Below are 15,004 nucleotides of genomic sequence, written 5' to 3'. Positions count from 1 at the left end.
TCTTCAGTGACCCTCTGAGTTAGAGTCTTTTGTTAACTTTAATTGTAAGTAAGGAAACTGACACTCAAAGAGCTTAAATAACTTGCCCCACAAAAAGTTTGCAATTCCAATCCAGGCAGTCTGACTTCAGATCCTTTGATCTTAATTGTAAGCTGCCTCTCAACACCACTATAGAAGCCAAGGCTTTGGAGTCATGAGGAAGTGTCACTTTTTCTGTCTTTGTACTCATACTTCTTAGTATAGCCTGAATTTTTCCACTTTCATGTCTGTTCATCTTGTCCTCTCTTCTTGGCCCTCTTGCTGGTCAAAATCTCATCCTTTAAGACTCTGAAGCTTTCCTACTTGGAGTCGACTTCCTTTTTCTAATAGGTCTTATTCTGCCTTTATTTACAGTGCTTTGTAAACTCTATTAATAGGTGGTTATAGCCTGATGAAGCCAGCCATAGACACATCTTTTCCATTATTGTTTTGCTTTGTATATGTTACATGTCTGTTGAATTAATTCCCTTTCTGTTCAAATCAGAGCCAGTCTATTCAAAGGCTGTCCCTTCTAGTCTGCCTTCCCTGGCAGCTTCATCCATTCCTTCCTCACCCCTACAAGAGACGAGGCAGCTTTATTCTTTTTAGTGTTACCATGGTAGCCCGTGATGCTTTCTGTCTAAAATGCTGTTTGCCATCCACCAGAGACTGATGTTTCCGTGGCAACCAGGTGAAGTCAATAGTCATGAGCTGGATGCAGGAAAGGAATTCTGATCTCAGAAGCTGTGTGTCTGAATCTTCTGGCTTCAGACATCCTCCTCCCTCTCAACCTTTGCACTCTATATCTCGAACTGATTTGCTCTCAAAGTGTACTCTTGGTTGAGAGAACTCTGTGTGAGGTGAGGCAGACCAGCCAACTTAGATCATGTGGGAAGGTGGAGGCAAGGAAAGAGCTGATCAAAGATCACGTTAAAAAGTTGGATGAATTCTCTTAGCTGTCACAGATGATCGACTCTCAAGAACCCTTAAGGAGTTGGCTGGAGTTGCCAGAGAGCCATTAAGCAGTTATTTTTGAGGGCAATGGGTAGGTGGATGAGGTGCCTGAGGACTGGAAAGGAGCCAGTCAGTTCTGGATTGCAGAGGGGAAAACAATGACCTTGGAAATCAGAGACCTGTCAAACTCTTGTTAATGTTCCAGAATGGATGGGAGTTTCCATCAGCTTTCAAGCATCATGGAGCCTACTTGTTTAGAATGATTAGTGCAAAGAATTAGCTGTCGCCTCCCAATTCCTGGGCCCAACCAAGCCAGGGAACTTCTACCCTGTAGCAGAATAGTCATACTCTGGAGCACCACTATAAGGTTCAGATCCCTCTTCTGTCTCAAACTAGCTGAGTAAGCTCAGGTGTTACTCCACTTCGCTAACTCAGACTCCACATCTGCAAAAAAGAAATGATAACAATAATACCTTATCTCAGGCATTTGAGAATTAAATGAAATGATCTGTGTAGAGAGCTTAGAACTTGTTAGCTTATCGGTTACTACTTATCATTACTCCTGCCATCGTTATTCCCATTCCTCTGGGTGCCTTGACTCTCTACCTGACCTCATCTCCAACTTCAGAGAAAACTCAATATTTACAGGGGGAGAAGTGAGGGTGGGGCAATGATGAAAATAAACCATAATTGTTTCTGGGCTAAAGTTCCAGGCTTACAAGGTCCCAGGTCACATGCAACCAGCCCACTTTTCAGGAAAACAAGTCTCATTGCCCAGCCTCTTTTTATGCCTGAAACTCTATAATCATTACAACCAGATGGCTTTGAAAAATCAAGGTGAGCCCCCTGGGTACCTTCAGGGTACCTAGTGCCCTTTGCATTTTCTGGCCAAGGAAAAGCCCAGAGTGCTCTGTGTTAGAACCCTTTGCTTGGTGTCCCTCCTAATTTCTCCCAAGCACTCCTATAGCACCTGCCCTACTCTGGCAATTCCCTTTCAAAGTAAGTATTTCAAATCACAGGTTCTCTGCCTAAAGATGAGTTATAATTTTCACTGGAAATATGGAAAACTGCACAGTATAATACCCTCACTTAGGCTTCAGTTGCCAATCTTCCCCTGCATTCCTCCTAAAACAAATCCAGTAATGGGTCACCTAAGTCCTAGGGGGGAGGGCATGTTGGATCTTGGGGACCATAACTTAAATTTGTATTTCCAGAGTGGTGCTGGGCTTTGAGAGAATAGCAAGCAGCCTGAGTGATTGCCTGAGACGAGGACACAGGTTGCAAAAAAAAAAAAAAAAAATTCCACTGCTCATTTGTATAATGCTTGACAAATTACAAAGGTATTTGCATTTTTATTTAGTCCTCACAACTATCCTACATTATATAGTTGGGAGAGCTAAGGTTCAGAAAGGCAGAGAGGTTAAGAGTGACTTTTCTCCATAGACTTCCATCCAGAAAGTAGTGGGCCTGAGAGCTAACTAAAACACTTTCAAGGCCCTATTGAATTTGTATTCATATCTTGAGTTTACAAGGCCACCAAGCTGTGGAGGCATGGCATCAAGATTCAAATAGATGAAAAGGGACCTTGAGCATATGCATCAGAGAGCCACCAAAATAATAAAAGATGAAGAAGCAAGATGCTCTTGTCTGGTTTTGGGGCTCCTTGACAACTCGGCCACACCACCCACCCAAATGTTACTGCCTTCTTATGGGAAGCGTCTTTACCTCATCATGGGGTGGGCTGCCCACCATTTCTCCTGTGCATTTGCTCATGTAGTTTCACTACAACGGGTGGTTTTCCTTCTTTCCTCCATCTGTCTACAGCGTACATATATCCTTCAAGCTCTAGTTCCTAAAATATAAGTCTTCTAAATTTTGTTTCATTCTTAGAAATTTTTAAAGCACATGATGTCGCCCCACTACCTCCACCCACCTTAGATAGTCAGAATATAGTATAGTTTGCTGCTGTTTTGGCCATGGTTGTACTGTCACCACCACCTTGTCCTGCCTCTCCAGGTCAATTGTAAGCTACTTGAGGGCAGGGATCATGTCTGCATTGTTTTCTTCATAGGGCCCAGCATGGTGACTGGCATATTGCAGCACCTGAGGGGAACAGTAAACATTTATGGATGAAAGATAAAAACATCCAGGAAAAATTTACTTAGACTGAAGTGGGTTGGAACTATGTTAGATTAATAAAAAGATGTACGTATGGGCAAACTTCCTGGGAGGGAGAGTTGAACCCAGAAGACTTGTGAAGTTGTCCTTCCACAACTGGCAGCCTTCAGAGAAGAGAGCCCCTGCTCTAGTCTCTGTAGAGAGGGTTAGATGCAGCAATAAATTATTTCATTTTTGAACAGGTACAATATACCATAGCAGGGCTTATGGCTTAACTATAAGCAGAGGCCCAGAGCAGAGGAATACCTTCTAAGACATGGAGTGGCATCATCTCTAGCCTTTCAGGGGAGGGCACAGTCTATGTTCTTGGCCACTGAAGAGGACTTATGAGCCAGAGGGAGTGGGGGTATTGGTTTGATGGGTTGGGCCAGTAAGAGCACAAACCCCAAGATAAAATTGCAGTAGTTAGAGGAGCACAAGGGCAGAGACCTGGCACAGGTAGCTCAGGCCCTAGGGCCCTTCACTATCTCAAACCAACCCAGATCAGTAGCTTGGTTATACTTTGCTTTGATCAGAGAGAGGGAGAAGAATGGCCTGGCTCTCAGAGAAGACCCCACCTCTCCCAAGTCTGGCGGGAGCCTGGCTTCAGCTTCCTTCTGTTCTGAGCTCTTCCATGTAGGCGTCTAGAGGGAACACACAGATGGGTCGGCTGATGGGTCTGGCTAAGTTGCGGGGAGGGAGGCCTGTGTGTGTGTGGCTCCCTTCATGAGGGAGGTCCTGCCATCATCATCTTCAGACTGATGCCACATGGAAGACAATGATTCCTCATCCTCCCCTCCTGCCATCTTTGACCATTGGTGGTACTCGTCCTCTAGAAAAGCCCTCCTCCCTCTACATGCTCAGTCTTGGTTCTTCCATTACCTCTGTGGTGGCTGCATCTCCACCTCCTTCACCTGTCTCTCCTCAGGACTTTCTTTTGTCTCTTCTTTCTCTGGAACACCAAATCTTCATTTTGTTTTAAATTATTTTATTTCGTTTTTGAACAGGTAAGATATGCCAGAGTTAAAGAAGTAGAAATGGGGTATATAATGAGAAGTAAACCTCCCACACCTGTCCTTCACTCACCCAGTTCCCCTTCCCAGCAGCCATCCGTACCAACCTGGTTTATAATTTGTTAGGTCACAGACTCTTTTGGAAATTTGATAAAATTCGTGAACCTTAGTCTCAGGCAAATGCATGACTGCACAAACATCAGATTATACCACTTTATAAGAATTACAGACCCCTAAAGCCCACGTGTGGTTTGAGGCTAAGAAACGCAGCCTGTATTGCTCCCTCTCTCTTAGTATCTCCCTTAGTATAATTTGTAGGTCCCTGTGCAAAATAAAAATGCAGGGCTCCTTATTCAAAGAATTTCAAAACAGTGGCAGCAAAGCAATTAAACTAAGCATAGGGCCCTCTGTGACTGGGCCATGAAGCCAGTCCTGCATCTCATCCTTTACTCTGGCTCTTCTACTAACATCTTTATAGCAATTATTCTCATATCTGTGTTTCTCGCCCCAACTTTCTGAATTTCCGACCCAGCTGTCAAGGAAACTGCCGAAACTCTCCATGTGAATGTTCTAGCATCTTAAACTCAGAGTCTCCAAAATGGAACCATTTACCTTCTACTCTCTGCCCCTTAACTTCTAATTCTGCAGCCTCCTCCCACAACCTGCAACTCCTCCCTCTCTATACCCAGCCACTCAGTTGCCAAGTCCCACTGATTCTGACTTTCAAATCCCTGCGGCCCCTCCTTTCCCACGGCCATCTCTCTCTGAATGGTCCTTCATTGCTCTCCATATGTATTATTGTGATTGGCCCCTACACTCCGCTCCTCAGGCCTTGCTGCTGCTGCTTTAATCCATGCACACCTCTCCCAGCCTCCTCTTCCCAAGAGACCACCCTGATCACGTCATTTCCACATGCAGAGACCTTCAGTGACTGTCACTGCCTACAGAGTCGGGCTGTAATTCCTTTGCCAGTGTTTAAGGTCCTTTGCAGTAGGCTTCAAACGTTCTTTTCCATGTTCGTCTCTTAACCCTCCTCTTCATATCCCTGAGGTTTCAACCCAACTGTAGAACCATCTGGTCTCTTAATGGGCCCAGTGTGTTTTCCTGCATTTTAAAATTTGAACTGCCTCTGTTCATTGTCCCCAGAGATTAGAGCTGGCTTACTCCGCTGCAGCGGAGTAATTTCTTGGGCCTTTTCACCACAGCTACTGTCCATGGCCCTGCTCATTGTGTCACCTGCATTTCTTCTACTGTCCCTCTCACTCCAATTCCTACTGGAAAGGGAACTTCAGATACAAAGGTGGATAAAATCATCATTAAGTATCAAGCAGACATGAGTGGAATCCCAGCTCTGCTTTGCTTATTGACCTTTTATTGACCCCTGTTACTTAAATTCTTCCACAGTAAAAAAAAAAGTAACACCTTATTTAGTCATTACAGTGTTAACAGATAAAGTGAATAAAGTCCTAAGGATAGTGTCACTATTCATATTATCTTATAATCATCCACACTGGACTGGTCTCCCTTGGCTCCTCCTTAGCTGTAAGGACTCAGAAGATATCTCATCCCTCTTTCCATTAAGTTCTGGGAACCTGAGTGGGGTGAAGTGGAGGCCTGGCCTTTGAGTGCTCAGGTAACTGTATTGTATGTCTTAGGGGAGCTGCTGCCTTGTGGAGCTCTGTTCCCTTTGTTCAAACTCGTGGCTCAGGCAGCAGCAGGCGTGGGTGTCACCAGGAAAGGCACTGACAGCTTCAGTTCTCACATGGGCCTTACAGGTGACAGCTGGGGTGTTGGGGCCCTGTCAGGGGTAATGTAGGCTGACCCTATCATGCCCCAGCTGATGAGCCTTCCTGGTGAATGTGGGTCTCACCTTGAACCAGCCAAGGTCATAGCTGAGTGCAGCTCTGGGAGCTAAATGTAGCCTCTAGCCTGCTCTTTGCAGGATAAGGTAAGGAGATGGAGCTTAGAGTCTGGGGACTTGATACCACTGGGTCACTAAGTTATTAAATTACTTCTAGGTCCCTGCTCTTCTCCAGGCCTGTTTTCTCATCTGCAAAGACACGAGTTGGACCCCATTATCTCTAAGGGCCTGTGATCCCTTGCCACAGACTATACCAGGACCAAGTCAGTTTTGGGATCTAGGGATTTAGGTTCCTTGTTCCTCTGGACCTGAGTTTTCCTGTCTGTAAGAGTTTCCTCCATCTATCCCTTCTGTAGGGGCGTTGCGAAAAGAGAGACAAAGTGAAAAAGTACAGTAGAAAAATTCTTTATTGAAAAGGAAAGGGTGGCCCCTTGCTAGTGCCTCCTGGGCTCTGGCCAAAGGGGGATTACCACCCTCTCAGCTCCTCACGCTGGCATCTGAAGGCAAAAGTCTGTCCGTACCTTACCTTTAATAGCCTTAAAGGGGAAGTGCCATGGTGTAATGATAAAACCACGGAATTAACTCTCAAAAATAGCACTTCCAGGCCCTGGGCTTTAAGAACTCCTTAAAGGCAAAGTGGACAAGTGCAGCAGATAAGAGCCAGAACATTTTAGGAAAAGTATCCAAAAAGGATCTCCGTGTCTTTACCTTTAAGAATCTCTTAAAGGTGAGGCATGTTCACGCAGAGTACAAAGGTGGAAAACCCTGTAAAGGAGTCTACAAAGCACTTTTCCAGTTTTCGCTTTTAGGATCTCTAAAGGAGAAGTGGTCAAGCGCGAAGTAATGCAATCAAAATACCTTACAGAACGATTTTCCTTACTGTCCGCTGGAACCCGCCCCGCCCGCGGGCCGCGGCGCGCCCACCCTCGCTTCTGCATCCCGTCCCCTAGGTGCCCAGAGCAGGGGATATCCAGAGAAGGCATGGAGGCGCAGGTGGGGGCCCGCACCCACGGTGGCACCAGGGCGTCCTGGGAGTTTTTGGTTTCCTAGACGGTCTTCACAAAGAAAGGCTGACTGGGGCGGATGGGGGCGGGGCGAAGGGGCTAGCGGAGAGAATGGTGACTGGTGACCATGGTGACCGCGGTGACCATGGCAACCGTGGCTCAGAGAACGGAGAGGTCGTGACATGACCTGGAGCGCTGCTTGAAGAACTTAGCGTTGCGCGGCACCAGGTTGGCAAGGAAGCGCTTGGCCTTCTTGGTGAGGCTCTCGCGGCGCGCGGGTGGCACAGGGCCCTCCAGGCCGCCCCATTCTGGCCGCTGGCTCCCAATGCGGCTCCGGCCCTGCCGCAGCCGGATCTGGCGCACCGCGCCCTCAAAGAGCTCCCGCGTGTTGTGGTGTAGCGCAGCCGACGTCTCGATGTGCTTGCAGCTCAGTGTCCCTGCCAGGTGGCGGCCCTCTGCAGGAAGGAATTGGTTCAGGCGCCTGCCTGGGCTGCACTGGGTCCAGGGCAGGAGTGCACTGGGTGAGGTCGCAGGTGTGCATAGGAAAAGGACTGAGACAAGTAAGAGAACAAGGCAGGGATCGGTGGGGAGGTGGAAAGGTGATGGGGAGTGAAGAGAAGGGATTCTCAAGGCCTTAGGCTTGGGTATTGAGAGTCTTCCCTTAGCCTGGGGCTAACTGCAATCAAGTTTGTGCGCCTGAGGGTAAAAAGGCCTCAAGGCAAAGGGTGACAGGAAAGGAGGGACTAGGTAGGATCCCCTGAGATTGGAGATCAAGTATGGATGAGGTTCAAGATACCCACCCTCCAGTGAGACTTCCCTGGAGCGGGCCAGGTCACTCTTGTTTCCAACAAGAATGACAGGCAGGTCGTGGTGGGGCCTCCCAGCCCGAAGCCGAAGTAGGGTCTCTGGAACTTTGGAGAAGCTTCTTCTGTCAGTGACTGAGAAGACGATGAGAAAGGCATCCCCGGTCTGAAGGCAGTGGTCCCGCAGCCACCCCCCTGCTTCCCCCTGCAGATGGGCAGAGAGAGTCATGGAATGTCAGGGCCGGAAGCATGGGAGAACCTGTCCAGCAACTACATATCAAGGATGAGGAATCAGGATGTGAGGGAGACGCCACTTGCTTAAAACAGCAGAGCTAGTTAATAGCAGAATCTCCAAACCCAGGATGTGTTTATGGAGGAGGGACAAGTTAGTAATGTGAGTCCCATGTGGGAGAATTGGAGACACGATCCTAGACTAGGGTAATCCATCCTACTTTCTGATGCTTAAAATCTTAAGAAATGAATGCTATTCAAGTGTATGTAATCTGGTCTCTCATTTCTACAAAGTAACCACTTATGCCCAAATGTTCACAAGTCCTCACTTCTTTTCTTTCCCTAATACCCCAGAGTCCTGAGCTCTTGTCCTGTCCAATCAGACTCTTCTGGGCTGAAAAATGCATAGATAGGGTCAGTTTCAGAATGTTTAACCTGGCTTGCAGCTGCAGGGTTTGTCAAATTCAGATCCTAACTTTCTTCTGGGTCAGAGGATCCTGGAAAGACAGCGGCTCTCAATGCCATGATATGCACGCTGGTATACACCTTTTGCTCTCCGAGATGATACTACAAGTTGAAACCAGCACTTACAGTCCCACCAGCTTTCAGCACTTACAGTCCCACCCAGACTTTGCCCTTCCCCAGTTCTCTGGGTTCATCACCTGCCTGCAGCCACATCTTAGTTCTCACCTGTTCCCAGATGTCATAAACAACAAGAGTCACTTCCTCCTTATCCACCATGATACGTCTTTCATAGGTGTCCTCTGTTGGGAAATAAGGACAGAGAATGGAGCCTATTAGGAGGCTGCCAACACTTATGAGACCTGGTAACCAGGGGTGCCTCAGATCCCAGCACCAGGAACCCCCAACCAGGGAGGTTGCCACAGAAAGCATTGGAAAAACTTCTTTTCTGGCCTCCAGGAGCTGCTCATGCCTTCAGCTCTTCCATCCCTGACTAGGGCTCCAGAAACACCCTCAACCCCTGCAGAGCTCCCCTAAATACCTGGATTCTCTGGCTCATGAGCACTGTCTCCCTGGAGACCGCCAAAAGTGCCTGCTAGGGTGCTCTTGCCCACGCCACTCTCCCCTACCAGCATGACCTTGAAGGTGGCATCCTTTTGGGTGGGGGCTGCCTCCCCTGAGCCCAAGGAGTCAGAGGAGCCAGAGGATGAGGCTTGAGGTGGCCAGTCAATTTCATCTACAGCTTGAGCCCGCCGCAGCTGGTGCTTGTAGGGGACAGGCATACTGCCTCTTCGTCTTGGGGCCCCTGGGGCAGGGGGCGGCCCGCCTCGGTCCAATCCTGTCAACAGTTTCTCTGGCTTCTTCAGCAGAGTGGTGTCTGCTTCTGGGGGGCAAAGAGAAGGAAGCTATGAGTGGGGTGTACCTAGCCATCTACAGACGGCTCAGTCCTGGCTGCGCTACCTTCAGTGGCCCAGTCGATGACCATGACCCAGAAGGAGCTAAGAATCTTTGGTCTGACCTCTTACACTGTAACTCCCCCAGAAACCTGAACTGGTTTTTAGGGCTCCAAGGAGGTGACCTGATGGCTTGCCCAAAGTGGTTCCAGCCACAACCTATTCAAAACATGCCCCATGAAGGGGAGGCACCTGTGTACAGCCTCCGCACACCCACTCGCACTTCACATTGACACATAGGCACACCCCCAGACTAGGCCTCTGGCCTTGAAGCTGCTGCTCCTTCCACCAAGAGGCCTTGCCCCTGCAGCTTCCAGCATGAGGGATCCCCTCCTAGCTTGCTCAGGGATGAGAAGCTGAAGCTGCTGCCCAGGTTCTGCCCAGTAGGTAGTGGTAGTCAAAAACTTTGTGGGGGGCCTGTTCCCAGGGAAGGGCCTTTGGTCTTTGAGATGTGCGTGTTGGTTTTCTGTGGGTGTGTGCACGAGAGGGCTGCCTCTTCGTGGCCCTGTAGGTAAGTATTCCGCAGTGTATGGAAGTGTGTGAGAATCCTTCTTCATCCCAGTGAGTTGGAGAATAATTGTGTTCATGGTGTGGTAGAGGGAGGGAGAAGGAAAGAGGGAGAGAGTGAGAGATCTGGAGTAAGAGAGGGAGAGTGACAATGCATGGTTCAAGGTAACTAGAGGAGGAACGACAGACACAACAAAGGGGGAGGGAGAGAAGCTGGAAATAGCCCAGGATCAATACTTGGCCGGCAGCCAGGGCCTCCAGGAGCCAGAAGAAACCCTTACAAAAGGTCCCCAGGGCAGCCCCCAGCCCGTGATTCCCAGGCTTGTGGGCTGCCCCTTCCTGTTCCCCCTTCCCTCCTGCCTGTTCCTGTCTCTTGGGAATGGGCTGACCTAGGGGGCCAAGCACCGGTTTCCCCAGTGAAGCCCTGGGAGTGATGGGGGAAGGGGTGTTAAGGCATCACTCACCGCTAAGCCCCAGTCCAGCCCCAGTCCTAGTGTGAGCAGGATTCCCTTCTTCCGGACTTGCTTTTCCCCTCTTGCTTGGGTTCAAGCTCCTTTAACCCCTAGTTCTGACATCCCCAACAAAGCTTCAGCTTTCACCCCCACGATTTCAGCGGAAACCTGCCCAGCTCAGCCTCACCTGGTGTGGGCGTCCCTGGGGGAGAGGCCTGGTGGCTGCCGGAGGGGCAGAGTGCTGTGGTTTCTGTGTCCGTGTCCATGTCGGTGTCCAGGTCCGTATGCATCGGTGTGCGTGTGGGTGTGCAGCCCGGCGACTCGCAGCACTCGCTCCCTCACTCAGCAGCACTGTCAGCTTTTCCCTTTAAATACCACCTCCCCACTCTTGCTCTTGCACTCCCCCCCGCCCTCCACACCTGGGGAAATCGTCCCGCCCCTGATGAGGTCACACATACTAATGAGCAGTGATGTCAGCGGGATTCCCTCCTTTCTGCCACCCCTCCCCAGCCTTTGTGTCGCTTTCTTCTGGGAGCACACACACACTGAGGAGTTAAGACATGAACAGAACTAAATCATAGGGTAGAGGAGACGAGTTCGGAGAAGTAGGGCAAGGGGTCTGTAGGAAAGGAAGCTGAGGCTAGCAGGAGGCAGAGACCCAGGGACTGGGAGATCTTTCTCCAGGAGCCAGGACTATTTGTCAGTTACCTCTGTGTTCCCAGCTCCCTAGCCCAGTGTTCAGCCCAGGGTGGGTGCTCTGTGGCTAAATGGAGGGGCTAGAGGCAGAAACCAAAAGAAATGCAGGGACAGGGGGACAGCCACTCTGCCACCAAGCTTCCCTGTCATTCTCTCCTTCCCCACACCCACCCGTCCCTTCTGGGCGAAGGCCCACAAAGATACCCATTTCCCAGTCTGGTCCATAGGCAGATGGGGGCTTTGAGGAAGGAGAAGTGGCTGCTTTGTTTGGGCACCTTCATTTTGGTATTAGGTTCAGGTAGGTCCAAACCACTGTGGGGACTTCCTTTCTCTCTCTCCCTGCCAGGCCAACCAACCAAGTGTTAATCACAGAAGGAAAAAAAGGGAGAGGCTAGCTCTCTAGAAGTTCCCAACCCCAAGGTGGGGATGGGACGTGCCAGCCCACTCCATCCCTTGTAGCATTCAGCGGAGCAGCCACCAGGCCTCTGGGCTACACAAGGTGGACACACAGTCTGCCTCTTTGTGCAAAGCCAGGAAGGTGTGTCATCTTTTCTACTTCTTTCCTGCCTGGTTCCCTTTCTCTTCAGGCTCCCACTCTTGTCTTCCTGACAGCCACATTCTGATTTCCTGGCCTCTCCTGAACCATTTTTGCCAGGTGCTGGGCTAAGCACCTTCCTGCATTAGCTCTTTCATCCTAATGATTCTAAGGCTCAGAGTAGTAGGTGGACGGCCTGTCCCCAAATCAAGCATGCAGCTGGAAAGTGGGGACACCAGGATTCTCACTCAACTCTTTCCAACACTAAAGATTGTTTTTTATCTCTACCCTTATGCTGCATTTCTCGTCTTAATATTCCAACTGTCTTCAATTATTGGGAACAATCCATATTGCAATCTTTAGTGGAATTTTCCAATCGAAGAGGCAAATGGTAATCTTGGGACTAATGTGCAGTGACAGTTCACTTATCTGGACATCAACTACAGGTCAACATTGTGGGTTCTAGAGGGAGCAGAAAGGACTCCTAAGCAGCTACAATACTCATTGGATAGACTCTCCAGTCCTCAATCACGGCCTACTTAACCTTACTTTATTCACAATTTTAATGTGCCCTTGTGTGTTCTGTACTCACAGATCAGAAGCACATTTATAGCAGCAAGTGACCCCTGGTAGTGAGGTAAACAACACTACAAAAAACTTTTAAAGCAGTTATAAGCATTTAAATAGTGGTCTAAGGTCATTTGGCATAGACAACTCCCTGACACTGTTACAGCTTCTGAAAACATTGCTGCAGAGGAGCCATTGGTTTCTATGAATGATCCTCAGCTGCCTAGAAATATTTATATTATATTGCAGATATGCTGAAGATGACTGTGATGCTTTAGAATGATTTCCTTCCAAAATGAATTTTTAGAAAAGTTTTAAATTGCAAAGGGGGTGAGCTTGATGTATTTGGAAAACTCACTTAGGTGGCTAGATTTATTTCTGTTATATCACGTAACAGTGAGTCAAAGGCTACAGAGCCCAGCAAGGATTCTTGATCATGACTTCAGCCTGCCCTCAAGCCAGCTTTAGGCCACAGAGGCAGGTTGGGTTTCACCTTGAACCATCTACTCTGGTTTCACTAGTAAGAGGCTGTGCACTTGCCCAAATCTAAGGAGTGGGAGGTCAAGAGAATGTGGAATGGTGGGACAAGGGTGAGATTTGGAAGCAAACCAATCCTGGTTTAAATCTGCCTCTCTGTCCCTCTCACTCTCTGCCTCTGAGAAGAGAGCACACTGTTTGTAGTGTTACCCTTTTTCTAATAAACTTTCATTTTGACTCTTAAAAAAGAAATCTGCCTCTCTGTAGAGACTAGGCTAGTCTTGAAATTTCTTTGATGCTGCTCCTGAACATGTGAATTGGAGTTAGGAGGCCCATGGCACAGCCTTGTCATGAGGCTTGGCCATGTAAGATAAAGGAGCTGGTACTCAGCAGGGTGTCCAACTATTTGGTGTTCCCAGTCTCTGGCTGTATGTCTGTGGATCCTTCTCCCCTCTCAGTGGGGCCTGGAGCTAGGTTCAGGCCCAGATTCTGTTCCTTAAGACTGAATTCTGCTGTTATCTCAGATTCCCAGCCTGATCCCCTTCTCAAGCTAAGAACAATTCCCTCCTCCCACATTTGATACTGAGCACCTTGGGTCGTGGTGTCTATCCAGATAGGATTTGAAGTTGCTATTTTCTTTTTCCTTGGGCCATGGATAAAATAAAATAGGTGAGTTCTCTCCAATGCCCCTACCCTCTCCTGGCTAAGACCCTCTCACTTAATTTCCCCATATGGCCTGTACAAGGTGAATCTCCTCTCTCTGCCAAACAGAGCCTTCATTATGACTCACGATAGCAGTGTTACTGCTTGCATTTCCTAGAGCACAGATCCAGCACCTCGAGAAGCTTCTTTTGGGCCCATGAATCTATATGTACAGGCCTTTTTAGTACACTCTACCCTAAAGTCCTCCCTCCAGCATTCTGAGGCATTCCACCATGAGGAGCTTTCTTTTACCTTAAATCTTTGCCCACTTTCAAGTTATGGAAAGTCTGAAGCAGGACAAGGGATGAAGATATCAGACTGAAGGTTTTTGAGGTGGCTACTGGGGAAGACAGGCGCAGGGAGACAGCAAAGACCCAGTGATGGAGGTATGGGAGGGAAAAATCAGCATTTTTTGCTTCACTGTTTTCACTGGGCCTGACACTGGTGAGACCAAGGAGTGTTTGCACTTGGGAAGGAAGGTCCAAAGGGAGAAAAGCAAGCAAGAATAAGGATCTCTGGATTCCCTTCCCCAATCTCTGGAGAGGGTCTGGAGTGAAAGGAGCTTGAGTTTTTCCCAAACCAAGATGCCAGGGTCCCAGGACTGCACCATATCCCCTTTCTGCCATTTCCCTAGACTCTTGCTCACTAGGAAAGAGAAAACATTACAAAATTAGTACTGGGTGTGAGATTGACAGGGTGTAATCAACAGGGGCCCTCTATCAGAGGCGTGGGGATAGGCCAGGCCAGGTAGGAAAAGTAAGGGTGAACCTGAAGGGGAGCCCATTTGGGGAAGGGGGGGCTGGTTCTGTCAGGGATATCTCAGTTCTGCTCTTTCCCCCTATAGGCTCCTTCTATATCCTTTGTCCTGATTTTCATTCCAAAATCTGGGACAGTTGTCCTGCTTACCAGAGGCTGGGTTCAAACATTTCTCAAGCCATTCCCTCCTTCCCCACCCTCTCTAGCTTTTTGGCTCTGGCCACTGCTTGCACTCCTTCCCCTCTCTGAGGTCCAGGATCCAGCCTATAGCCCTGGCCCTCAAATCTGCTTAGTTTGCTTATACTCTCAACTCTCAACCTGCCTAGAACTCACAACTCCATTCCAACTACTGACAACATTCTTTAGAATCTATTTTGGGCCCTCTTCCAGGAAGACCTCTTAGATTTGGCCAAGGTGATGCCAGCACCTTTATATCCTGAATGTTTGTGATTTTTCTTGACTCATCTTTGCTTGCTTTGAGGCATCCTGGGTAAAAGTTCATCTGTCTTGCCTAGGACAGACTGTAAGTGCCTGGCGGGGGTATAGAGTGGAGGGCAGGAGACATGGCTCCCATGTTCCACCAGGGACAATCTGCTCCTGTGATCTGTGCTCTGGGAATACTCCATAAATGGAAACCTTCCCAGCTACAAAGCCCAGCTGGCTCACCAGACTTCCGGCCTGGCAGTGAATAAGGAGGCTTGGTACTCACCCTGGTGTTAGTCACTGTGGAGCTGGGCCCCAGGCGGTGAGTGGAGGTGGAGAGGGTTGGTTCTTAGGGTCCCTAGAATTTGCTTACCCACTAAGTGGCATACAAATTAAGGGTGTGTGGTTAGAAGATAAACAGGAAGAAGGCAGG

General features: G+C 48.8%; 1 protein-coding gene across 1 annotated transcript; it reads right to left on the bottom strand.

Annotated features, from left to right (window-relative positions):
- Window positions 1-6,394: 6,394 nt before the first annotated feature.
- On the bottom strand, window positions 6,395-14,963 carry REM2 (RRAD and GEM like GTPase 2). Its single transcript, XM_011372778.2, has 5 exons — window positions 10,603-14,963; window positions 9,045-9,386; window positions 8,732-8,805; window positions 7,808-8,015; window positions 6,395-7,462 (listed from the first exon to the last, which is right to left on the bottom strand). Exons 1-5 carry the CDS (start codon window positions 10,703-10,705, stop codon window positions 7,167-7,169), a joined length of 1,023 nt encoding a protein of 340 aa, XP_011371080.1. The 5' UTR covers window positions 10,706-14,963; the 3' UTR covers window positions 6,395-7,166.
- Window positions 14,964-15,004: the final 41 nt, after the last annotated feature.

Source organism: Pteropus vampyrus, unplaced genomic scaffold (genome assembly GCF_000151845.1).
Source record: "Pteropus vampyrus isolate Shadow unplaced genomic scaffold, Pvam_2.0 Scaffold213, whole genome shotgun sequence".
In the NCBI taxonomy this organism is placed as follows: domain Eukaryota; kingdom Metazoa; phylum Chordata; class Mammalia; order Chiroptera; family Pteropodidae; genus Pteropus; species Pteropus vampyrus.
This window is presented reverse-complemented; position numbering and strand designations above follow the sequence as displayed.